The 24,704-nt window shown below is 42.8% G+C and overlaps 13 protein-coding genes across 13 annotated transcripts; 8 read left to right on the forward strand and 5 right to left on the reverse strand.

Moving 5' to 3' along the window:
- Positions 1-497: 497 nt before the first annotated feature.
- On the reverse strand, positions 498-1,676 carry SAMD00019534_045990 (hypothetical protein; the record flags this gene model as incomplete). Its single annotated transcript, XM_012900089.1, has 2 exons — positions 498-1,304; positions 1,512-1,676. Coding segments are annotated over 2 exons (972 nt in total), but the record flags the coding sequence as incomplete, so codon positions are not given.
- Positions 1,677-2,231: 555 nt separating this feature from the next.
- Positions 2,232-4,382, forward strand: SAMD00019534_046000 (hypothetical protein; the record flags this gene model as incomplete). Its single annotated transcript, XM_012900090.1, has 1 exon — positions 2,232-4,382. One exon carries the CDS (start codon positions 2,232-2,234, stop codon positions 4,380-4,382), a length of 2,151 nt encoding a protein of 716 aa, XP_012755544.1.
- Positions 4,383-5,316: 934 nt separating this feature from the next.
- Positions 5,317-6,117, forward strand: SAMD00019534_046010 (hypothetical protein; the record flags this gene model as incomplete). Its single annotated transcript, XM_012900091.1, has 1 exon — positions 5,317-6,117. A coding segment is annotated over one exon (801 nt), but the record flags the coding sequence as incomplete, so codon positions are not given.
- A 255-nt stretch (positions 6,118-6,372) lies between these two features.
- On the forward strand, positions 6,373-7,469 carry SAMD00019534_046020 (hypothetical protein; the record flags this gene model as incomplete). Its single annotated transcript, XM_012900092.1, has 3 exons — positions 6,373-6,786; positions 6,863-7,135; positions 7,185-7,469. Coding segments are annotated over 3 exons (972 nt in total), but the record flags the coding sequence as incomplete, so codon positions are not given.
- Positions 7,470-9,085: 1,616 nt separating this feature from the next.
- Positions 9,086-10,029, forward strand: SAMD00019534_046030 (hypothetical protein; the record flags this gene model as incomplete). The annotated part of the gene is made up of 2 exons (XM_012900093.1): positions 9,086-9,612; positions 9,672-10,029. The coding sequence occupies 2 exons, from the start codon at positions 9,086-9,088 to the stop codon at positions 10,027-10,029; spliced, it is 885 nt and encodes a 294-aa protein (XP_012755547.1).
- Positions 10,030-10,285: 256 nt separating this feature from the next.
- On the forward strand, positions 10,286-13,875 carry SAMD00019534_046040 (hypothetical protein; the record flags this gene model as incomplete). Its single annotated transcript, XM_012900094.1, has 7 exons — positions 10,286-11,889; positions 11,956-12,020; positions 12,108-12,650; positions 12,728-13,174; positions 13,250-13,424; positions 13,496-13,570; positions 13,638-13,875. The coding sequence occupies 7 exons, from the start codon at positions 10,286-10,288 to the stop codon at positions 13,873-13,875; spliced, it is 3,147 nt and encodes a 1,048-aa protein (XP_012755548.1).
- Positions 13,876-13,976: 101 nt separating this feature from the next.
- SAMD00019534_046050 (hypothetical protein) lies at positions 13,977-15,075 on the reverse strand (the record flags this gene model as incomplete). Its single annotated transcript, XM_012900095.1, has 4 exons — positions 13,977-14,189; positions 14,267-14,360; positions 14,429-14,943; positions 15,028-15,075. The coding sequence occupies 4 exons, from the start codon at positions 15,073-15,075 to the stop codon at positions 13,977-13,979; spliced, it is 870 nt and encodes a 289-aa protein (XP_012755549.1).
- Positions 15,076-15,333: 258 nt separating this feature from the next.
- SAMD00019534_046060 (hypothetical protein) lies at positions 15,334-16,535 on the forward strand (the record flags this gene model as incomplete). Its single annotated transcript, XM_012900096.1, has 2 exons — positions 15,334-15,608; positions 15,725-16,535. 2 exons carry the CDS (start codon positions 15,334-15,336, stop codon positions 16,533-16,535), a joined length of 1,086 nt encoding a protein of 361 aa, XP_012755550.1.
- A 1,668-nt stretch (positions 16,536-18,203) lies between these two features.
- On the forward strand, positions 18,204-19,664 carry SAMD00019534_046070 (hypothetical protein; the record flags this gene model as incomplete). Its single annotated transcript, XM_012900097.1, has 5 exons — positions 18,204-18,322; positions 18,419-18,490; positions 18,596-18,869; positions 18,960-19,179; positions 19,378-19,664. Coding segments are annotated over 5 exons (972 nt in total), but the record flags the coding sequence as incomplete, so codon positions are not given.
- Positions 18,272-18,484, reverse strand: SAMD00019534_046080 (hypothetical protein; the record flags this gene model as incomplete). Its single annotated transcript, XM_012900098.1, has 1 exon — positions 18,272-18,484. One exon carries the CDS (start codon positions 18,482-18,484, stop codon positions 18,272-18,274), a length of 213 nt encoding a protein of 70 aa, XP_012755552.1.
- A 343-nt stretch (positions 19,665-20,007) lies between the features above and the next one.
- On the reverse strand, positions 20,008-20,757 carry SAMD00019534_046090 (hypothetical protein; the record flags this gene model as incomplete). Its single annotated transcript, XM_012900099.1, has 1 exon — positions 20,008-20,757. One exon carries the CDS (start codon positions 20,755-20,757, stop codon positions 20,008-20,010), a length of 750 nt encoding a protein of 249 aa, XP_012755553.1.
- A 1,254-nt stretch (positions 20,758-22,011) lies between these two features.
- SAMD00019534_046100 (hypothetical protein) lies at positions 22,012-23,589 on the forward strand (the record flags this gene model as incomplete). Its single annotated transcript, XM_012900100.1, has 3 exons — positions 22,012-22,309; positions 22,436-23,052; positions 23,125-23,589. Coding segments are annotated over 3 exons (1,380 nt in total), but the record flags the coding sequence as incomplete, so codon positions are not given.
- A 619-nt stretch (positions 23,590-24,208) lies between these two features.
- SAMD00019534_046110 (hypothetical protein) lies at positions 24,209-24,394 on the reverse strand (the record flags this gene model as incomplete). The annotated part of the gene is made up of 1 exon (XM_012900101.1): positions 24,209-24,394. The coding sequence occupies one exon, from the start codon at positions 24,392-24,394 to the stop codon at positions 24,209-24,211; it is 186 nt and encodes a 61-aa protein (XP_012755555.1).
- Between the last annotated feature and the right edge of the window lie 310 nt (positions 24,395-24,704).

The raw sequence follows: 24,704 nt of genomic DNA on the forward strand, positions 1-24,704 counted from the left end.
CATCGCCATTGTCATTGATGACAGTGAGCTTTGAGCAAAGGAATAGGTAGGAATCAATGAGCAATGGTCCATTGTTGTTGCGAGGAACAATTATTGATTCAAAGAGATGTTTGTCAGTGTCGCGAAAGGCCATGTACCAGTTGATGTAGACATCATTGATGAGTAACTCCAATAGTGATGTGAACAATGTTGTTGAAGTTGATGATGAACCGCGTGATGTACCATCATGAGTCGTATTGGTAGATGAAGATGAGTCCAGTGTGATTGAGAATAGTCTTGCAACATTCTTCAATGCTGCCACAACATCATTGACATCATTACTATGTTTCAGAAGGTCAATACAACTCTCCAATGATGATGTCATCTTATATTAGTCACTCTATCTCTTCAATGTTTGATTGAATGAATGATGTGTGAGTGAACATCAAAGTTAGTTTGTGAGGCCTGGTGGGACCATGACAAGGTCCTTGGCCAAAGTTATTCATAACTAGTTAATTGGATGATGAGTTTATTGTACCGGATACATCCTGTTCGTATTGTACCTCCTTCTGGAAGTGATCACAAAAGTCATTCAACATCCACTTGTACTGATTGCTGTGTTTCCTGTGGTTGGTCTGCTTGGACTCCTTCATCGATGTCTCATAAATTGCAAATGTCTGTTTGATTGTCTCATTGGCAGTGGCTGTCTCTTCTGGTGCTCTAAACGTGTACATCCTTCTAACAATCTTTGAACCTGGACAATCAGTGACATCGACCTGCTCCAACATGACCATTCCATGATTGTTCGCCGCAATAATTAGATCATCGTCCGGTTGTGGCAATGAGACGATGGTTGTGAAGCGTCCAGTGCCTGGCCTGAGCAGTCGGAGCACATTGACAACCAACTCCTCCATCGTTAATGTGTGGGTATGTCTGGCAATACGTCTGTTGTCTGGCATGGCCGAGACAAACTGGTCCAGCTTGACATCGGATGGGAAGTAGGGTGGTGCGCTGATGATCAGGTCGTAGAGACCATCGCTCGGTCGCATATGAGATTCAACAAGCTCCCTATTACAATCCATCGAGTTCTTCTCCAGTGTGGCAGTCACTTGTGTTGCCGGTGCAAACAATTGAATGGGCGTGTGGAAGACGAATATGTTCCTGGCCCAAGCCTGTCCACTATTATAAATTGAATCAATATTAATGCTCGCTTGCTTAATCGCTGTCTCATCAATATCAATTGAGTGCACAACAGATCGATTGAATCTCTGTGCCAACATAATGCTTAACACTCCACTTCCTGTTCCAATGTCTAAAGATTGTTTGATTGATTAAGTATGAGTATTGACTCGCGGCATCAATCATTCAATCTATCATATGATCAAACAATCAAACATACCTAATATATAAGATGGCCATCCATTGATTGGTTGGTTGACTGTTTGATTGGTTGCGCCGAATGTGTAAGAGTACTGTGTATTGTTCCAAACCATATCATTTAGTTGGATGTGAGAGATGTCTTGAGTGGGACCAGGTTGGAACCTGGCAATAGAAGTATAGCCAGCAATCAATAAAGCATCAGTGCCAACCTTTTGTCCACAATGTTCCTGATATATAGGATAATGCTTAAAGTGGAATACTCCCCTATTCCTTATTCTCTTTGTCTTTGAAGTTGTTTGTTCTTGTTGTTGAACCTGTCCTTCAAGTTGTTGTTGAAGAGTATTGTCAATGGCAACAGCCACTGATGTTGTAGTAGTAGTTGATGTTGTTGTAGTATTGTTGTTCTCCATTGTTGTGGGGAGTTAGTTCAATTTAGAAAGAGATAGAGTGGAGGTGGTGTGTTTGTTAGTCATGTGACTTGTAAACAATGAATGTGGAAGCGGAAGGGGCACATCTCACACTCGTTCTCACTCCCTCTCTCTCGACCAAAATGAATGAATGGAATGGGGTTCTGGTTGTTTGCCAAACAAATTTAAACAAGGTTGTTGTTGGAGTTGGAGTGTGAACACCACCATCATCTTCTTTGATCACACCTCCTCCTTATTCATTCATCACCTTTATCCACAACCATCCATTCATTCAATGTTCAATTACACAACTACTACTACTATTACTATAACTATACAAATACAAACATTATATGTGATCACTAGGATCCTTACCAACAGCTCTATTTAAAACAAACAAACAATCAATCAAACATTCAATCATTCAGTCAATCAAATAATCAAACAAACAGGATAGATAGATAGATGGCTATGATTGATAATATCAATCAATTACCATATATTATATTAGTTAGAATATTGTCATTCTGTAATAACAATGTATTCTCATCAAACTTCTTTCAGATATCAATGGTGTGCACATTGTGGAAGAAGAAAGCGGCACAGACTGTAAAGACTATAGAGTTGAATGATATAGAGATACATAATACGCCATGGGTCGATAGGTTCTTTCAATCATTCTCTCAGCTATCGGTACTCCGATTGAAACAATGCTCGTTGGCACTCAGCCAACTATCTGCACTGCTCGACTACTTTCAACATCTTTCCGAGGTCGACATATCATTCTGTCGACTACATTGTGTTGTAGACAATCATAATATAGTTCCATCTTCAACAACAACAACAACAACACCATCATCATCAACATTACAATCAACAAACAATGGATCAATCATCACAACTACAACATCATCATCATCAATATCAACAACAACAATACAAGATACAGGTTTATCATCATTTCTTGAGAAACTGGAGAAACATCCAACATTGGAGAATATAATGTTTAGCTTCAATCACTTGGACACTAAACTGACACAGGACTTGTTGGGATTGGTTAGAATACCGGACCATTACAAGATCAGTTTGACCATCAACTTGATGTGCACCAATGGCATCAATGTGATTTGCGAGATAATGAAGTCGAATCAATCGATCATCAAAGCACTCAACCTCAACCGCTCAAAGATTGGTCGCGAGATGTCCTCCCTGAGCGTCTTCTCCGACGTGCTCAAGTTCAACCACAGCCTCACGTCGCTCGACCTCTCGTCCAACCAGATCACTGACACCTCTGCCAAGATACTCGCCGACTCACTGGCCAGCAACGACACGCTGCTCATCCTCAACCTGGCCACCAACGAGATCAAGAAGGACGGCTCTGTGGCGCTGGCCACCGCGCTGCTCACCAACCGATCAATCACAACACTCAACTTTAGCTACAACAATCTGGGCGAGGAGGGCACGCGAGCATTCTCCGAGCTGATCGAGCGGAACACGTCTCTCACAGACCTCAACCTGTCCGCCAACAAGATCACATTCTTTAAGGCGCCCCAGATCACCAATGCCCTGCGCAACAACAAGACGCTCAAATCACTCAATCTCCTGCGCAACATGATTGATCACGTCGGTGCCGAGTACATTGCCGACGGCCTGCTATTCAACGAGGCGCTCACATCGATCAATCTATCATCCAACAAGTTTGGCAACAACGGGGCGATACTCATCGCCAATGCACTGAGCTACAATCGAAACACAAGGATCACCGAGGTCAACCTGAGCAGCAACTGTATCGAGGATGATGGAGCGGCATCATTCTCCTCGGTAATCCTTTACAACAACACGGTGAGCAGTCTGGACCTCTCTGTGAACTGGATCAACAGCAATGGCGTTGTGGCGCTCGCCGGTGCCTTTGTCAAGAACCCCCTGTCCTCCATCACCTCAATCGATCTGAGTTGCAACACAATCAGTCCACTTGGTGCGCGGTCAATCTCAGCGGCGTTGGCCGCCAACTGTTCGCTGCGCCACATCAACTTCTTCAGTAACAACATCGAGACAGAGGGCGCACTCGAGCTGTCCAAAGCCATCACACAGAATCAAACACTCACGTCACTGGAGCTGTCGACCAACCTCATTGGCAACGAGGGCACCAAGTACATCTGTGAGTCACTGCTGCAGAACACGACCATCGTGTCACTGTCGCTCTCACAGTCTCTGATCGCCTACGAAGGCATCAAGTACCTGGTGGAGCTCATCAACACCAATCAAACAATAACTTTTCTCGATCTCTCCTACAACTTTATCGGTCCCAAGGGTGCCGAGGAGTTGAGTCTGGCGCTGGTCAACAACAGCACGATAACCTCACTCGATCTATCTTCAAACTCGATTGGCGACGATGGTGCGGCCGCCATCTCCAACATATTCCCCAAGAACAACACATTACAGCGACTATCATTATACAACAACAAGATCGGACCCAAAGGTGCCAAGCCAATCGTTGAGAACCTGTTAAAGAACCATTCACTCTACTCAATCAATCTGTTAGCCAACCGAATCGATGCATATATACTCAAACCAATTGTCAAAAGACTGGAACATCTATTACCAGCTCCATCCTAGTAGTTAGTTAGTTAGTAATGAACACAAACAACTTTAGCCAATCATTATTAATACTCCTTCGTTCTCTTTTTTAATTGATTTGGATTACTATTCTGGAAGTATGTTCGAGTCTACAAGTTACAACTCCTTTGGATTGATTGAGTTGGACCAGGTCCAAACAATCATTCAAGTGTAAAGTTGAGGGAAAGATGTAGTTCATCAAAAATTATTAATAGAATCCTAGGGTTGGTCTGAAACTTATGTTGTCACGATCTTCGTTTTGATGGGTCGTGTTGATCGGAAGGTCCTTTGGTGTGGTTTGGTTTTTCGTTGTTTGGGCCACTGACAGTGTGGTAGTATGTTCTTTCGGGTTAAGGTACTGCAAATATGATCAAAGGGTGTGGCCTACAAGGCTCATTTGGTTGGCAATATCTAGAGTGAGGAAGAAGATAGCCACTACTTAATGTTAACACACCACACCCCACCATATCCTTTGATACCTGCGACCACAAACTACTCTGGCACCTTGCTGCCACGGTAGCAAGTCGTTTCAAAAGAGAGGAGGCATCTGAGGTGGGTGGGCGCCAAACCGGGATCTTACTTAATGACAGTCAGACGGACGAGTGTGTGTTCCCCCCTCATCTCATCTTCCCGAAGTGATAGTGCTAGTTGGCTTGTTTGCTTACTTTTGGTGTTCTGATTTGAACTGTCTATTCAAAGTAAGCACAATACTTCAGTGTAGAGTGCACATACAATATATAAATAACATCAAATCCTCAATTCTAGATTATACAAGTGTCATCATCTCTTCCACACACGAACCAGACTCTTTCACCGATTCATTCACTCATAATTCATTCATTCATTCTCTCAACTATCTACAACCCAGAACCTACAAACAATCATTTAAACAAATACCTTCCTTCATCTAATATATATATAATCACACATAGTTATGGCAATCTGGACAATCAATCATAATTACCCAGCTCAAACACTGGGGCAAGAGTCCATCACAATAGAATTACAAGATGAAGTTGTACTGGTAAACAACAAAGAGGTACAATACCAACAACAACTACAGAAGAGAGTAGAGTCCACCCCAACACGGTCAAACGACCAGATGGAGTTGGTGGCCAAGTTCCAATACGGTAGACATAGATATACCATTGCCAGAGGTCCAATGTTTCCATTCTTTGGTACCAACACCCAACTATTATGTGATGGTATCAATGTATTGAATTGGAACAGTCAGGATGCTGTGGTGGAGGAAGAGGAATCCTCAGACATGTCCAAGAGAAGGTCAAAGATCACATTTGGCACCTGTATATTCTTCATAATGTTACTGATATCCCTTGTGACTATTAGAACATATACATTACTGGCCTTAGGTGCCTATGTCCTATTAGTATCAGCCTACTTCCAGAGAAAGCATTATAATATCACATTGGATCATTTTCCATTCCGTCAACATTTACAACAACCTTTATTAATACATTCATTTCGAGGAGACCAACAACAACAACATACCTCAACAACATCCTCCTCTACTATTTCACAACAACAACATCAACAACATCAAGAGGAAATCACTGTTGTAACAATCAATCAATCATATGTATTATCAGATAGTCATTATGAGATTGGTAGTCGATTGGAGTCCACAACAAATCAAGGACATGGAAATAGAACAACTGCCAATGATGACAGTTGTAGAGGTATAAGATACTCACATCATGGAGTTGGAGGTATTCAATCATTTCAATAATAATAAAGTGTAATATTAATAATACTAGTATGGTCTACTTTGTCGTGTTCCACTGTGATGAAATTGACCGCAAAGATCATGAAGGACCCTTGTAACCCCTTGAAAAATATCGTTTGGGATCAAAGGAAGTGGACCCTTTTTTGGTCCTCTGAGTGGGGCTTCCCAAAGATCATTAGATCTCAATCTTGTAATAATAATAATAACTAACATACAGATAATAATAATAATATATATTGTAAATAAGTAATAATAATAATGTGTAGATTCATATTTTATTTGGGACTGCCTATAAAGATTTCACAGATTGTTACAGAGCCATCACATGGTCTTGTACAACAATCATTGCATGCAGATAGCCCTGGTGTACATTTGAATGCCGATGGATTCGGTATTGCATGGTTCGTGCCAGAGATATCACCCAATCCAGGTGTGTTTAAGGATATCACACCGGCATGGTCCAATGTCAACCTGCGTCAATTGGCACGCGTCACCAAGTCTGGCTGCATCATGTCGCACGTGCGTGCTGCCAGTGCTGGCGCCATCACCAACAACAACTGTCATCCCTTCACCTACAAGAACTTCAGTTGGATGCACAATGGCACCGTATCCTACTTCCCCAAGATCAAGAGGCAGTTGATCAACATGCTCTCTCAAACAGTATGTGTACTTGATTGATTGAGGTTTCGACTGATAACTGACTTACCCTACCCTCACCCTTACCCTTACCCACAAGGCCTTTGAATCAATCAAGGGTACGACTGATACAGAGGTATTGTTTGCATTGTTTATAACAAACTATGAGATGGAGATTGGATACAAGACGGCAAGGATTGAACAACAACACTTGACGACACCAGTGTACTCGACACATTGTATCACTGAGCCGGAGGAGGAACCCTTCCCTCTGACAGCAGACAACGCTCAGCTCTTCCCAAGAATAATGAGAAAGACAATTCACCAAATCCACGAACTGATTCTGCAGTACGAGATTGAACATGGTATCATCGGCGCACGACCCACGCCCGGCAACTTGCAGCCGACACTCACACACTCCMAAGCTCAACCTCTGTGTGTCGGATGGCTGCGCAGTCGTCTCCACGCGCTACATCACCAGCGGGCAATCCAGTGACGATGCCCACACACTCTACTGGTCACGTGCCAAGGCGATGGTCTGTGACATGGGCCACACCCGCCTCACCTCATCAGTGGGTGGCGATGCATACTCTCTAGTTATCAGCTCGGAACCACTGGCCAATGATCTCCAGTGTGAGGCTGTCCCGGTCAATCACATGGTTGTTGCTAACTCTACTGGTGTCTTTGCCGTCGTATCACTGAACTAAAGTGATGTGATGTAGAGTGAGGTGGTGGTTGCGTGAGCAGGAAGGATGGAGGATGAAGAAGAAGGTGATGAAAGAAGCAAATCAAACAACAAATGGGCATGCATCAGAACTTAAACATTCAAGCAATCAATCAATCGACCAGTCAACCAGTCAATCAAACAAATCAATCAATCTTTCAATAGACACCAAACAAACAAATTAGCTAACTACAGCGTACTTCCGTCGAGCTCCCATCTTCGATCCGACCAATCATCCACCCAATATCACTCTGATGTATCAACAACAACAACCAATAATACATAAATAATACTATAACATGTACAAGCCAAGCGATAGCGTGGTGAAGGATTGTGAAGTGCGTGATGGACACGATGAGTGGGTGAAGTCCAGACCACACCTAAGTCCTTCTCCTCTTCATTCATTCATTCATTCATTTGCATGATGTCAACATTAATCGATGTGCTTGTCGCTGACTGATTGATGTCTCGCCACACACTCGTCCGCCACACAATCACACACCACACATACCACCCTGGTCGTGATAATCAATAAATCAATCAGTCGAAGAGACACACATACACTACACTCAAAGACACACATAATCACACAATCACACATTCATACATCACACATTATTATTATTACTATTAACACAACAAGTTCATTGGTGATGTGTTAAACAACAACAACCACTTCACACCATCAATCATTCAAACTATTTGACACAACTTCGTCCAACCACTTCAATGGATTGATGGTGGCAACTCTTCAGGCAAGCTGCCTGCCCGCCAGCCTGCCTGGCGAGCATTAATGGTTGGGTGGTCATGACACTTGATCAATCACTAACTCACTCACTCCACCTCTCATAATCATATGACTAAGAGAATTCTCTAATTATTATTATTGTCTCGTGACAACAACATCCTACTTCCTCCATCCCTCTCCACCTACATCCGCACCCTTTTCCTGTAGTATTACTTTACTACCACCTTATTCTCATACCCTCACCCGCACTCCCCCATCGCCATCACTTTACATTAACATATTATATTATAATATTTAATATTCATACCATTTCATTGTACTCATTGCTACTCACTGCAATACCAAGCGTAGGAATTCCATCCAACCCATACCATACACAATATACACAACATACACAATCAAACATACATCATTATATCACTATTGCATCTCAATCACAAATCCATCAATCATTATTCATAGCATCATCATAGTTATACCAAATACAGAGTTCTCAATTTACCAAGCTTCGTAGCCAGCCCCACTATTTGAAACCAACAACATCTTCTTTGAGTTGCTTCGATCAAAAGAAGGTCTTCCCCCATTCAGCACCACATCATCCTTGAATTCAAATTTATTCATTAATTATTAATATAATCGACGACGCCAACAAACACATTTCTATTCTTATACACGCGAGTTGTAATAATAGTTTACAACATCAACATCAACATCAACTTATTAGTACTAATATATAATATAATATAATATAATTAATATTTATATAGATATATATATATTATTATACAACAACAAAATATAAAATATAACCTTCCTATTTTTGAATGGCACCTATTCATCAAAGTCATATAATGTCATTGCCCATGACTCCAGATACAACAGTTGTTGCATCATCAGACGCCATTGAATCAATTCAAAAGATGCCTATACTCTCTGTTATCCATGATGACGACGATATTGAACTGCCTGCGTCATCAAGGCCATCAACAACTACACCAAAGATATTAAATAATATGACATTGAAAGAAAGAGACTGTTTACAACAATTCAAACTTAGACCTGTTGCAAAGGATATACCCGATCACTATTTGATGGTGTTCTTGATGGCAAAGAAATTGGACATGGACAAGGCCGCAATGCTGCTGGCCAACAATATATCACTGCGCAAGAAGTTGGACATACCATTCCCCATGACCAAAGAGTTTGTCAATCAAGATATCCTTCAATGTCAATTCTCACTCTCTGTCGAAGGCATCAGCAACGACGATGGCACATCCATAGGCTACATGAAACCATCAAACATTGTACCAAGCAACTACTCACTGAAAGATTATATAGCATACATGATGTGGATTACCGATCAAACATGTCACTATGAGTATGTATACACCTTAATTGATTGAATGATTGAATGATTGATCAGTGACTAACTTATAGTTATAGCATCCAGGCACATAGGAGTGGACTGGTGTTGATAGTGGATCTGAAACACTTCTCGCTGTGGCATCACTTTGATAAGAGACTGACGACTCAGTTGGAGGGCAAGTCACTGCAGAATATATTCCCTGGTCGCATTCAATCTGTTTACTTGCTCAATCCACCATTCTATTTGAAGGCACTGATAACACTGGCGCGTAACTTTGTAAAGTCCAAGATTATAAGTCGTATACAAATCATTTCCAACAGCGCTGATATTGGTGAATATCTGGATGCCGAACGTATCCTCTGCGAATATGGTGGACACTTAGAGTATGATTATCCATCATGGTTTGAATCATTGCCCAAGGACTACTGAGTCTGATCAGTCCATCATCAGTATCATTAATCTTGTACATATTATTAAAATATATAATTTATATATTATTATTACTTTAATATTACTAAGCATGTTGTATTATTATCTGTATCATTATCTTTCATTCAAGTTCATTTATTCAATAAAGTGTGAACTTACTTGAATTGAGCGCGTTTTATTCAAACCATTCACACTCGCTTACTCACTCTCGTTTGATCCAGAGAGATAATAATAATAACTTAGTATTACATAAACTATGAACAACAGCTATGACAACAACTATGTAGATGTTGTTGATTTAGATGATGATGAAGATGATGTTCCTATCACACCCCCGCCACCTCCAGTAGACACCATCATTGTTGACACTCCTCCTGATCCAGCAACTCCACCATCAAGTTCTCAACGCTCTGCCTCATCAACTCCAACAACAAGTACAAGTGCAACGACAACGACGACAACAACAAACTATAGTCTTCAACCTAGACAGATGTCATTGTCACAACCAACATTGAGGATGAAGAGCGAAACAGAGCAACAACAAACAAAGCTTCCTACATTGACATTACCAAAATCACTTAACAAGCCAATGTCATTATCACAACCATCATCATCATCAACAATGCCATCTCTGAAGAACTTCAAAATAACTCTAAGAAACCCGTTACAACCAAACACGCTGTTGCTCCAGCCATCTGGTGGCTGGCTCAACACATCATCCACATCATCAACATCCACTCCCAAGCTTACATTATCGACTACACCTCTTAAGTCCCTACAGGCAACGAGTACGACACACACTCTTACACCAACAAAGACCTTCAACACATCTTGGTCTGGTGGCGGTGCATCAAGGTTAAAGACTGAGCTCAAGACTGAACCATCCACTGCCACTGCTGATATCAAAGTGGATTGGAAGGCATTGGGCAACAACACATATGAGATCAATGGGTACAATGTACAGTTCCCCTTCCCTCCCTATGAGACGCAGGCATCAATGATACATCAGATATTGGAGGCACTGAAACGTGGAGAAAATGCATTGCTTGAGTCGGCCACTGGCACGGGCAAGACTCTGTCACTACTTTGCGCATCGTTGGAGTGGCAGGCAACGCGTCAGAAGGAGATATATGGACGACAACTTTTGCATCAACAACAGAAACAACAGGGCGACGCAGTAAAGGCGAGGAAGAAGGCGAGGAAGGAAAACAATGGTAATGGTGTCAAGGTCACTTCAACAACAACATTTGGAAACGGCGATGATGATCGCGACCTTCAATCAGACATTTACATGCCCAAGACCCCAGTCAATGCCAATGGCAAGCGACCATCTAACCGATCACCTCCAGGCTTTGACCCGGAGGACGACGACGATGAGGACCCCAACGCCTGCTTCGAGGAGGAGCCTCCAACGATATTCTTTTGCTCCAGGACTCACTCACAGGTGAAGCAGCTCACTGGCGAACTCCAAAAGACTGCGTATCGACCCAACATGGTGGTGTTGGGCAGTCGCGATCACTACTGCATCAATCCAGCACTGGCCGATCAGTTCAGCAAGCGTGAAAAGTGTAACAATCTGCTCAAGAAGAAACAGTGCGGCTTTCACAAGGAGCGAGAGAATGCCTATCACCTGGTCACCAGTGGCATGTTCAAGAAGGGTGGCGAGCACCAAGTCTGGGACATGGAGGACCTGATGAAGGCCGGTCGCGAGCATCACGAATGTCCATACTTTGCCAGTCGACAGATGATCGCCAAGGCAAACCTTGTCTTTTGTCCCTACAACTACATCATCGACCCTTCCATCAGATCTCACTTCAAGGACAAGTTTGAGAAGAGTGTAGTCATATTCGATGAGGCACAGTAAGTAGTATTACTTGGCGAATGAATGTTACGCGTGTGCACATATTGACTCATTACCTCTTCTAGCAACATTGAAGACGCCTTGATGGATGCATCCAGCTTTGATATAAAGAAGGAGGACTTGGAGGAAGGTATGTCCACATCACGCGCTGCCTAGGCAGCACCAAGTCATCTTTTCACTCACACTCTCCCTCCCTCTCTGTCCCCCGCCCTACTAGTTGTGTACCAGAGCTTGAAGCCTGTACTAATGCAATCTCTACTCCCAGACGAAATTGTCAAGAGCGTTCGTGTGCTGTTTGACATGGGAGAGAGTATACTAAAGTGGCTCAATGACAAGGCGAGTACACTCACTGACATTGACTTTGAGAAGCAAGCCAATGTGTGGCCTGGATCACAGATTATTGGAGTGTTGGAATCGATGGGAATCACCAGACGCAATTACAAAGAGATCAATGCAGCACTGGACAAACTGAGTGAACAATCTGATTCGGACAAGAAGGATAACTCGGGTGGAGGAGGTGGTGGCGGCGGAGGTGGCTCTAGGATGGCCAGCGGTCATTTGATGAACCAGGTTCGTAAGGAAATGGGAATGCCGCCATCTAGACAAAGTAACGGCAACAAGCGATCACTTGTGGAGGACATCATCTCGCCCAAGACATTCTCAATCTTTGAAACGATGGCCAACACATTCTGGTTCCTCTTTGAGAACTTCCAGTATCTGAGCGACTTCAAACTGGTGGTCCAGAAGCAATCAGAGTTTGGTACGTTCTCAATGAGCGCTCGAACGCCCATCCAACATATGTCACTGACACTCTTCATGATCGATCATTCCAAACAGCTCCTCGCGATGGAATGAAGTGGACACATAGCTTTGGCATTTGGGCATTGAATCCAAGAGTGGCATTCAAGTCAATAGCAGAACATACTCATTGTATCATATTGACATCTGGTACATTGTCACCTTTGAGCTCATTCTCGAGTGAGTTGTCCGTATCATTCCCCGTCACAGCAGAGTTGGGTAACTTGAACGACATCCAAAAGAGAGTATGGATAGGCACGCTTGGCTATGGTAAGAACAATATAAGGATGGACGCTACCTTCAAAGGATCAGAGTACCTCGAGTTCCAGGATGCCCTTGGCGACGCCATACTCAAACACATCCAGCTCATACCCGATGGAGTGCTGGTCTTCTTCCCCTCATACTTCTTCCAAGAGAAGCTCCATGATCGTTGGAAGACCACTGGTCTGATACAAAGGTTACATCAAACCAAACCATTATATGTTGGTAAGTTGAGTGAAATGGAGTGGAGAGGAGTGGACTGTGGACGGGCTGTATTCTAACCTATATCCCTCATCATAGAACCAAGATCAGTAAAGACCTTCCCAACAGTGCTCAATGGTTATAATAACTCGGTGAAGGCCGGTAAGGGAGCATTGTTATTCTCTGTGTTCAGAGGCAAGGTCAGCGAGGGCATCAACTTCTCTGACGAGTATGCCAGAGGAGTAATAATCATTGGTATTCCATTTCCAAACATGTAAGTATGAATGAATATAAACCAATAATGCGCTCACTCATTAACAAGGTGTACCCTACCCTACAATGTAGCAAGGACCTCAGAGTCGACTTGAAGAAGAAATACAATGAACAGAACCAAAGCAAAGGTTTGATCAGTGGAAGCGCGTATGTATACAAATATCTCATCATATACTTTGGACCTACTGACATGCTCCACCATTCATCGACGTAGTTGGTACAACCTTCAAGGATACCGTGCAATGAACCAGGCAGTTGGAAGATGTATAAGACATAGAGAGGACTATGGCTCAATCCTTCTGATAGACGATAGATTCACCAATACGAACCTGTGGTCCAATCTCTCCAAATGGGCAAGAGTGTGTATCAAGAACAACAAGACTATAGACAAGTCATTGGAGTCTCTGCAGCAATTCTTTGAGGACAGAAAGAAGATCAAACCAACCAAATGAACGAACGGAACGATATCTGGTGCACAATCGACTAGTCTCGCAATTGCCAACAGATGACCAATATAATCAATACTTTGTATGTTCGTGTATTCATTCATTCTTTAATGATCGTGACCATCATGATCTCCATGTCCACCACCACCATTGCCATCTTCATCGTCGTCCTCTTCGTCAAAAAGTCCATCCTTTGGATCGATTGGTTCAACATCCTCTCCATACTGGATCGAGTTATCAATCTGAGCCAACAAGAAACTGATACTGTCTTGATCTGTAATGTCCAAAGGTATATAACCAACTAAACTATAATCCTCCAACTAACAATGAATGAGCAGGTGTCAGTATGATTGGAGTGAGTGAAGTGAATGAATGCCAGGTCATCATCATCACATACCAATTGTCCAATCGCTCTATTTAACTTGTGATATCTGTTGCTTGTCTCTGTGTCTAGCTTCTCAACCAGCTCGTTCACCTCTAGCTCCAAGAAGCTATGTTATGTTCATCGTCAATGTTAGTATCTGGCGTCTCATGTGTAACCTAGAGAGACAACACATACCCTTCAATATCCTTTAGTCTATGAGTCTTCTTGATGACATCTAACTTGGTGAGTACATTGATGTGAGGCACCTCCAGACGTATCATGGCGGAAAGACAGACCAATGAACCACTGATGAATTTACAGCTGTCTAGGATGAACTGAGAGTCCACCAAGAAGACGGCACAAACACGATATCCATTCTGTTGCAATGAGTCTACGAGTGTACGCATCACAGGGATATGACTGTATAACTCTATCTGACCGGGACAATCAATGATTAGGTAGTCGTCCTCAAAGTCGCCAATCTCGTCAATGAACCAATCGATGTTCTCGATCAAGTACTCCATGGCGTAGACCAGCCCTCCGTTGGGACCATATTGTAGCTCCTCCATAACTTCATCGACAGTGATCAGATTCTTGATATCTATTGATACAGGGTATTCAAACACCTCTGCTGCCGGATCTAGATTGGCTACATGTACACTTCTCTTTATCTCTTCACAATGTTTCCTGATGGCATCGCAATAAGTAGACTTGATGTTATGTGATTGAGTGATTGAGCGAGTTAGTGAATGTGATTGGAGCATTGAATGATTGAATACTAGCATTGTATATACCTTTCCACTTCCTGCTGGACCCATAACCAATTGTGCATGCTTTCCCATTCTTTGTTATATATAAGTATGTTAGTTTATCTGTTTTGTTAATTAAAGTATTCGTTTTGTGTAAATGTTTCAAAAACCGACAAAGTGTTCATCTTTGTTGAAAACGGAATCAATGAACATCTCAGTTGTCAATTCATTTAAACATTGTTTGATCGTTTAGAGATACTAGTATCAATGATGAACAGTATATATAGAATAGCAAGAGTTGGCAAGGTTGCCTCCACCACATGCACAACAGAGTTGTTGATTGGAAGGAGCATGTTGAATAGCTGCCTCAACACTAAAGTTAACTTCTCGAAGAGCTACTACTTTACACGCAGTTCACCAACATTGAACATCAACAACAACAACAACAATAACAATAACAACACAAACAATGAACCACTGTTCAATGAACAAAAAAGACAGACTAAGCCAACAACGACCGCACCAAACCCAGCACCAGAGGCCTTGATATACGAGCTTGATTCATCCAACTTTGCCGACATCTGTCTCAAGTCGAAGCCTCCAGTTGTACTACTATGTTATACAGAGTAGGTGTATACCAAGAGTATCTCGAGAATGTAGTCTAGAGTTCAATCACTCACTCACTCACCCACCCATCCACCCATCATTGGAATCATCCCACCCCACCACCCACACAATCAAGATGGAGCACTCATTGTAAACAGTTGATTACTACTTTGGAACAACAGGCAAGAAATAACCCGGGATCATTGGTGATTGCCAAGTTGAATGTGGAGACACAGCAGGAGTTGGCCCAGAACCTTAGGGTACAGGATGTGCCAACGGTGTTCTCACTGCATGGTGGCAAGGTGTTGAGACAGTTCTCTGGCGCACCTACAAAGGAGGTGTTGGATCAATTCATCGATGACTTGCTGGCATTGGACGACACAAATGTATCGAGGAAGTTGGTGACCAAGGCCGACGGCCTGTACAATGCCGGCGACGTCAAGGCTGCCGCAGAGCTCTACCACAACATGTTGACGGAAGATGGATTGGAGCTGACTGGCCTGAAGGGTCTGCTAAAGTGTGGCATCAAGGACAACAACAAGGACATGCTCACACAACTCATCTCCATCGTCAAGGACAAGTATCCCGAAGAGAGCAGCTCAGTGCTGGTCAAGCAGGCCGAGAAGATACTGGAGCTCACAAAGATCGTTGAGGAGTGTGTGGCGTCGGACGCCGGTGGACTGGCGGGCCAGACCGTGGAGACGTTGCAGGAGGCGGTGCGTGGCGAGCCCAGAAACCTGGGACTGAAGTACCTGCTGGCCATCAAACATCTCCAGGCGGGCCAGGCTGAGCAAGCAATGCAGCAGTTATTGGACAGCATCAAGATTGACAAGCACCACAACAATGATGAGGCCAAACTCCTGCTCTTCAAGTTATTCGAATCAATGCCAACCGACCCCCTCGTGCTAAAGTACCGCCAGCGATTCTCCAACATTTGGTTCCTGTGATTTGACCAATTCGTTGATCAACATCAAGATTGATTGGTCATGTCTCTTCATTCATGGATCATCATCTACATGCATGCGCGCCAATATTCGCGCTCACTCGGTCTCGTTCACTCACTCGCTCACTCATTCATTCGCACATCTGGTAATCCTGACTCACTGCTGTCATTGCCGCTGCAGCATTACATTATATTACATTACAACATATCACATCACATCACACTCAACACAATCAATCAATCATAGATTCATCAGGTGACCTCACTCACATCACTTCACCGACTCACACACACACAAACACAACGTTGTTGGCGACCAACTCAACATCAAACTCAACACTTCCCCATTTGGAAAAAGAACTAATAACCAATCGTCCTATTATCTCTCGTCGCCATTATCAACCATTATCATCATGATCACTACCACAACAATAACTCCTACAGTGGTGTGTGCGATGGAGTGAAGAAACTGACCATTAATGGAATGTTGTATTAAGCTGGGCGAACTTGATCATGGAGGGCTGGCCAGCAGCCACAAACACAATCAAACAAACACCATCATACACATATATTATGCGATCTAGACACCAACAGCCAATAACACATCAGCTGATCAGGCACCAGCCTCTATCTCAAAGTGTGTGGCTCACTTTATTTATGTGCTATAGAATAGACATATAAGTACATCTATCAACCACAGATCAATCACAATCGCGGGGCTACTCACCCCCGATCATAAATCTTACCCCTTCGCTCCCCAACAACGCGTTGACAATTCCAGATGGGTGGCATGGAGTGCATTGAATTGATCAATGTGTCTAGTGTTAAGTGGTAGTGGTAGTGGTAGTGTTAGATTGTGTGTTTGGGCCAACACCCCCCTTTTGTGACTCAATCAATCAATCAATCAATCTAGTCAGAAGACCCGCCAAACATTAAAGGAGCACCGTTGGTACAAGTATTATACTAGTATAATATATATATTTGATTTGTCAAACTTACATTTAAAAGTGACAAGCACTCTTTATAGCAAGCCAGCATTTATAGAGAGTCCATCCACTGAATCAATCAATCAGTCCTCCATCCAAATTATGTCCACAACACCAACAACAACAACTACACTTTTAATCTTCCTACTCTTTATAATATTCACTTTAAAGGCCAATGGTATGACCACATCCACTCAGTAATTCCACATGAATCCTGGAACTAATCCACTCCCACCCTCAACCCATCAATCCATCAATCCAACAATCAAGCTTTTAGCGATAGTTTATCATGTGTATTTGATTCAGAATGTTATACATTTGACATGTGCCAGTCTGGCAAATGTATAAATAACTGTTGCAGGTTTAATGAGACTTTGTGTCCAGACATTGAGTGTGGCGTCAAGGGAAAGTGCTTCCCATTCACAGGTAAATGCCAATATACACTAAAGTCTCCATATTGTTGCAATGACAATAATATCTGTACGAGAGATTGCTTTGATGAGGCGACTGGATGCACTCATGAACCAATCAATGGATGTTGTACCAGCGATTCCCAGTGCAAGTCGAATGATCCCTGCATCCTGACCGCATGTACCAACAATCAGTGCACAATGTGGCGCAACCCCTGCTGTAAATGCTCAATATCCCTTCTCGGACCATCTAGTTGCACCCTGGATCCAACATGTTGTAACAAACCAGACGATTGCAAGAATGTTCCAGCATGCCAAGCCGCATCATGCACGCGAAACAAATGTCAACTCAGTCCAGTCAACTGTGATGATGGCAATGTGTGCACCACAGACAGTTGCGCCAATTCCACCAATAGTTGTGTGCACGCACCGATTCCAAACTGCTGCAGGTCAGTGTCCGAGTGTCCGCCACAGGCCTGTGCCACAGCCAGCTGTGATCTGAACAATAGATGTGTGTACACACCTGTCAACTGTGATGATGGCAATCTATGTACCATTGACAGCTGTGTGATTGCCACCAACAGTTGCTCACACTATCCAATTTCCAATTGTTGCCGAGACAATAATGCTACCTTGGACTGTCCCCCGCAGTCATGTAAGACTGCCAGTTGCCAACAGAATCAATGCCAGTTCACACCAATCAACTGTGATGATGGTAATATATGTACTACAGACTCCTGCAGTTTGGATAGGAATGCATGCCAACACAACAAGGTAGACAACTGTTGTCGAGATGTATCAGAGTGTCCATCATCCACTTGCCACAATGTGACATGTTCATCGACCAATCAATGCCAATATACACCATTCAACTGTGATGATGGTGATGTGTGCACCTCAGACTCGTGCTCAGATTCTGCCAACTCATGCCAACATACCAAGGTTGACAACTGCTGCCACAGTGCAACGGACTGTCCATCTCGCAACTGTTCCACCGCCACATGCCAAGCCAATCAATGTACCTACACACAAGTCAACTGTGATGATGGAGATGTATGCACTTCCGACTCGTGCTCCATCTCTACCAACTCATGCCAACACACCAAGGTGGACAATTGTTGCCACAATGCAGTGGACTGTCCATCGCGCAACTGCTCCACGTCCACATGCCAAACTAACCAATGCAACTACTCACCAGTGAATTGTGATGATGGAAATGTTTGCACAAATGATCGTTGTGATGTAGGATCCAATCAATGTATCCGCGCGCCTATTGATGGCTGTTGCCAAACTGCCACTGACTGCCAACCATCGACCAAGTGTTCAACATCAAGTTGTTCCACCACGGACAACAAGTGTGTCTACACGCCAGTGACTTGCCAGGCACCAAACAAATGTTCGACAGCATCCTGTTCACTCGACTCGGGATGCCAGGTATCTTCTATACCAGGATGTTGCCTTCAAGACTCGGACTGCCAACCATCCAACCCATGTTCAATCGCCAAGTGTAGTGCAGACACCAACAAATGCCAAGAGACACCAAAGTCATGTGATGATGGCGATGTCTGTACAACAGACTCGTGTAGTATGTCTGATGGACAATGCATCCATACCAAAATTCCAGGATGCTGTCACACTGCGAGCGAATGCCCACCACCTGCCCTAGACTGTACACGAGCATTCTGTGTACTCAACAAATGTTACATACCTGACTGTGTAGTCATGACATCAACTGGATGGTAGAAGCACAGGACAGCTTACTACCAATCCTCCCCTATAAATATATATTATCATACTATACTTTGATTGTCGATTTATTGAGTACAATTACTTTGGCTGACTCCATTAGGAAATTAGAACATGCTTGCAGCGGATAGCTTGCCATGGACCTTGGTGATTGATGGGATGAAGCTACCATCAAACTAACCAAGACAAACTTACAGATAGATCCTTGGAGGGAGTTGGTGATGAAGTTTAAAGTATTTAAGTAAGAATGAATGAATGAATGAATGTTATGTTGGATGTTGCCATCTTGATGGCAAGAGTGTGAAGTTGGTTTATATATTATAATATTAAATGATCATATTGATGATGAATGGATGGCCAGAAGTACAAGCAGGATGACTGGCAGGATGAAGGATGCCCAGCTACGTGCCGGGTGGAGTTGAGATGAGTGTCCAACAAAGTAGGCCATCTGCTGATCGACCACTTCAGTCGGTCGCTCGAATGGACTCTTCCACTCTTTGTTGACCAGATAGACACATTCAGGCTCCTGGTACACTGGCAGTGGCCTCGTGTAACAGTTGCGATCAGACGTCAACAGATAATCAAAGCCGTCCGATGAGGGACGTGATCTTATCGTTTCGTTGCGTGGTATTGATGGGCCAGTGCTGATCAGACCAAATGGAATGTCGGTGAAGTAATCGGCCGACATACTATCGGTGATGGTCTCGCCACGAATCGTCAAGTGATGGCAGAACTTGATCAACTGATCAAAGTACGTCTGACATAGTACCATTGGCTCGCCCGAGCTTCCGCCGGGCACGGGCTCCGCGTACTCCATGAAGAATATGGTCTGAGGTCTCTTCTCAGCTGCCAGTGACTTGTTGTACCATTTGTCGGGCTGCACTCTATATCCCTTGCGTCCAACGATTGTCGATTGATCGACTGAACATCGCACACATTGCAATGCCATCAAGTGTTCTTGACAGATCTGTGTGTTGGCACGTGTATCGCGTGTCTTTATGACGGGCATGTCGTCTCTGGTGACCAAGTCTGGAGTGTCACCATTGTCCAACACGACCCTATATCCAGCGTGAGGCAGATACATCTCCTTTTCACAATCCCAAAGATTGGCATAAGTCTGATTCAATATATTATCCAGTCGTGTTTGGAACTTTGCAGCATCACTTCTCAAACAACAACTATGTTTATCATCATTCCTCTCTACATCACTAAATATAAATCCACATTGATCTGGTACAAATGTCTATAAATCATAATCATGTATTAAGTTAATATTGATCACTGATTCAATCAATCAATCAAATTAAACATACCTCTGTTTGTTGTACTTCACCTAACTTCTTTCCGAAACAACGACTTTGGAAATGATTATTATCTGAATGTACTACACATATTATTAACTGTGTAATAACTACAAACAAGTAAATATATAATGTCTTCATTATTATTACTACTTTGAATTAATATTTATGATTGATCATTGATCATTGTCTGTCAAGATCTAAAGTTAAGATAAATAAATAATATGTATATATATGTAAGTATAGAATGAAGTAGGGGAAATAAGATAAAGGAGAGTGGTTGTGTCCGATGTTGGTGATAGGAATCAAATCAAAACACCTTTAGCCTGACGGTCACCTCTTGATTGATGGTGTTCGCCGGCGTGTCGATCACCACGGAAAGCGTTGAAACCACTCAATCAATATTTTTTTCAAATTAATTAGTGTGTGTTGTTGTTTATGCTCCAAGTTTTGACAAAGTTTGAAAAAACAGAACTTAGAACTTGGACTTGTTTGGTTCTTTCCCAAGCCATTGACGTCTGTTGTGTGGATGGATGATGCATGGAATGAAACATTCAATTTCCCACTTTCGTTATTTACCAACTAAACAAACATACAAATATATACATACATAAACATAAACATAATATATAAATATAAAGGAGGTAGATGTTTATAATAAAACAGTGATAATGATTGGCTGTAGTCTATTACGTTCGACTAGATCACTTTGTTTAAAAACACAACAACATAAACACGCATTGATTACGTCAACTTCAAATTCATACCTGATCGGAGTACAAAGATATAACTATTCAAGTAGCAGTAGTAGTAACAATAGACAACAGATGAGTAGTGTCAGCGGTACCAGCACGAGCAATGATACTAGTATATCATTACCATTCTCAACATCAGCATGTTGCTCTGCACCTCACTTAAAGGATCAACAAGAGCAACTTCATAAACTACAACATAAACTAGAACAACAACAACAAAAGAAGAAACAACAAGAACAAGAGTTCTGTAATCTTGACAATAACAACAACTTAACACATCAATGTACAAATAATACAACATCTACATCTACTTCTACGACAACAACATCAACAACATCGACAATATCAAATACACAAGCGACTACCAACCCTTTGTCGACTACAACTCCAACATCAACATCTCCTCCAAGATCACCAAAGTCTTCAAAGCCAAGTTTCTATCAAAGACCTCTACCTCCACATTTGGTAGCCTTCTCCTCTGACGATGGAAGGAAGTTATTCAGAGAGTCCTTGCAAGATGGTCACATGGAAGGCTATTTCGCCTTGTCCGAACAGTTTGTTTCACAGAGTGAGCCAGCGTGTAATGTGTCAACCTCTTCATTCTACTCATCATCGTCTACATGCGCATGACTCACTCACTCACTCATTGTCCTCCCCTCATACTTCCTCCTCACATCCTCCTCAATACTTCCTCCCTCAATAATAGTCTGTGGATTGGCAACACTTGCAATGGTACTCAATGCACTAAAGATTGACCCAAAGCGTCTTTGGAAGGGACCATGGAGATGGTTCGCTGAGGACATGCTAGACTGCTGCGCACCAATAGAGTCTGTAAAGAAGAGAGGTATCACATTCACAGAGTTTGCCTGTCTGTCCAAGTGCAATGGCGCTACAGTCGCCTCACATCGCGGTGACGAGGTCAACCTTGAGCAGTTCAGACGCGACCTGGTCGAAGCGTGCTCCAAGCCCAGCCAGCATATGGTGTTGTCCTACGATCGCAAGACCCTCGGTCAAACCGGATCGGGCCACTTCAGTCCCATTGGAGGCTACCACCAGGCCTCGGACAAGGCGTTGATCATGGACGTTGCCCGCTTCAAATACTCGCCTCATTGGGTGCCAGTCCAGGTGCTCTTTGACTCGATGCAGGTGCTTGACCCTGAGACCCAGAAGCCACGAGGCTACTTCATCATCACCTCTGATCCCACCTATCAGCCCTCCTTTTGCCACGTCAAGAACACCCTCTCCTGGGCCTCCATCGCCGACGCCTTTATCAAGAGTCTTCCAGAGACACTACACAGCAGCCATCACAACAATGTCCAAGATGTAAGTAATTCCCTCAATCAATCAATCAATCAATCAATCGATCGATCAATCACTCACATCAATCAATTACAGGTCATCATCGATATATTTAGACATCTTCCATCAGAGACATTGTATGTCTTGTGTGCTTATTCACATGAGCTACATAATAGACTGAATAGGGATGACTCAAAGATAACTTGGATCAACTTTTGGGAGGAGATTGCAAAGACAAAGACACATGCTACATTGGATGAACTGATTAGGAGTGGCCGAATCGATTGGAGTGTCTCACATCAACACGACTCTAGTCAACAACTGCGTGAGGTGTGCCACGAGAACCCTATTGGACTGGCATCGATCCTGTTCCTCTCATTCCCCGCACATGTGTTTGGTGGACTGTCCAACGAACTACGTGAGGAGATTGCCAACATGCGCAATCTAGACTGGATGAAGAAGGACATCATCGATGAAGTGATGAGAATACGTCAAGAGATGTTCCAAGTTAGACATAGTCCATGTCAATGTCCAGAGGACTCTATGCAATGCAATGTGAACAACTAGATTAATTTAAATAGTTTGTTCAATCACTCACTCGCATTGTCGTTCGTTCGTCCATCAGTCCGCCCATTATACCACCATAGATATCTCATTTTGATGTGATTGGTGGTGATTTGTGGAGGTCGACCAGGCAGGTGCCCTCTTCATCATTCAACCCATGTGTGTTTGATTGATCACACCCACCTTCTCCATCAACAACGCAATAAACATTCTTTGCAGCTGACACAAAACATCAAACAACAAAACAAAAACAATGATCTCCATTTTCCAAACCAACAACCTCTACAACAACAACACAATCCAATCAATCATTTCATTCCCGCGCCTTTATAAACTACACCGTCAAACACATATATAATATATATCATTACAAACAAGTATTAGTATCGATTCAAGAATAGATCTTAATATTAGTTGGTTGGAAAAGTGCGAAGAAGACAAAAGACAAAGACAAAAGGCCAAAAGGTCGAAGAAAGACACAACCCCAAGTCCCATCACATCATTATCCACAAGTCAATCTCAAACACACACAACACAAACGAATGAGCTTCAACAATGCGGACCTATCCGCATTAATGTCCAATCAGAGACCTTCATCACCAAACGTCACAATCGGTCAGCGCAATGGCACAACACCTCCACTGCCAAGGCGTCTGACTGATCTACTCATTGCAACTTCATTGGCCAATAGTACAAGTGGTGGCAGTGAGGACAACAACAATACAACCACGAACATGAACATGAACATGAACAACACAACAACTACTACAACAACAACAAGTAATAGCAGTATACCAAACATACTTGTTGATACATATCGTAGTAATAGTAGTAGTAATGATGAGACATCGGATGAGTTCAACAGTGATACACTCAGTGGAGGTGGAAACAGTAATCAAGGATCATTAGTATCGATACCAACTATTGCCATTAGTAACAGTGGTAGTGATCTCAACCTAAACAGTAACAATAACATCAATATCAACTTAAACATCATCAACAATAACAACAATAACAACAATAACTTGATGGATGATACTCCAATCATATTCCAATTCGATAATCAATCAACAAACAACAACAACCTTATTATTAGAGATGATTATATACAG

Source organism: Acytostelium subglobosum, assembly GCF_000787575.1.
Source record: "Acytostelium subglobosum LB1 DNA, scaffold: scaffold8, whole genome shotgun sequence".
NCBI lineage: Eukaryota > Evosea > Eumycetozoa > Acytosteliales > Acytosteliaceae > Acytostelium > Acytostelium subglobosum.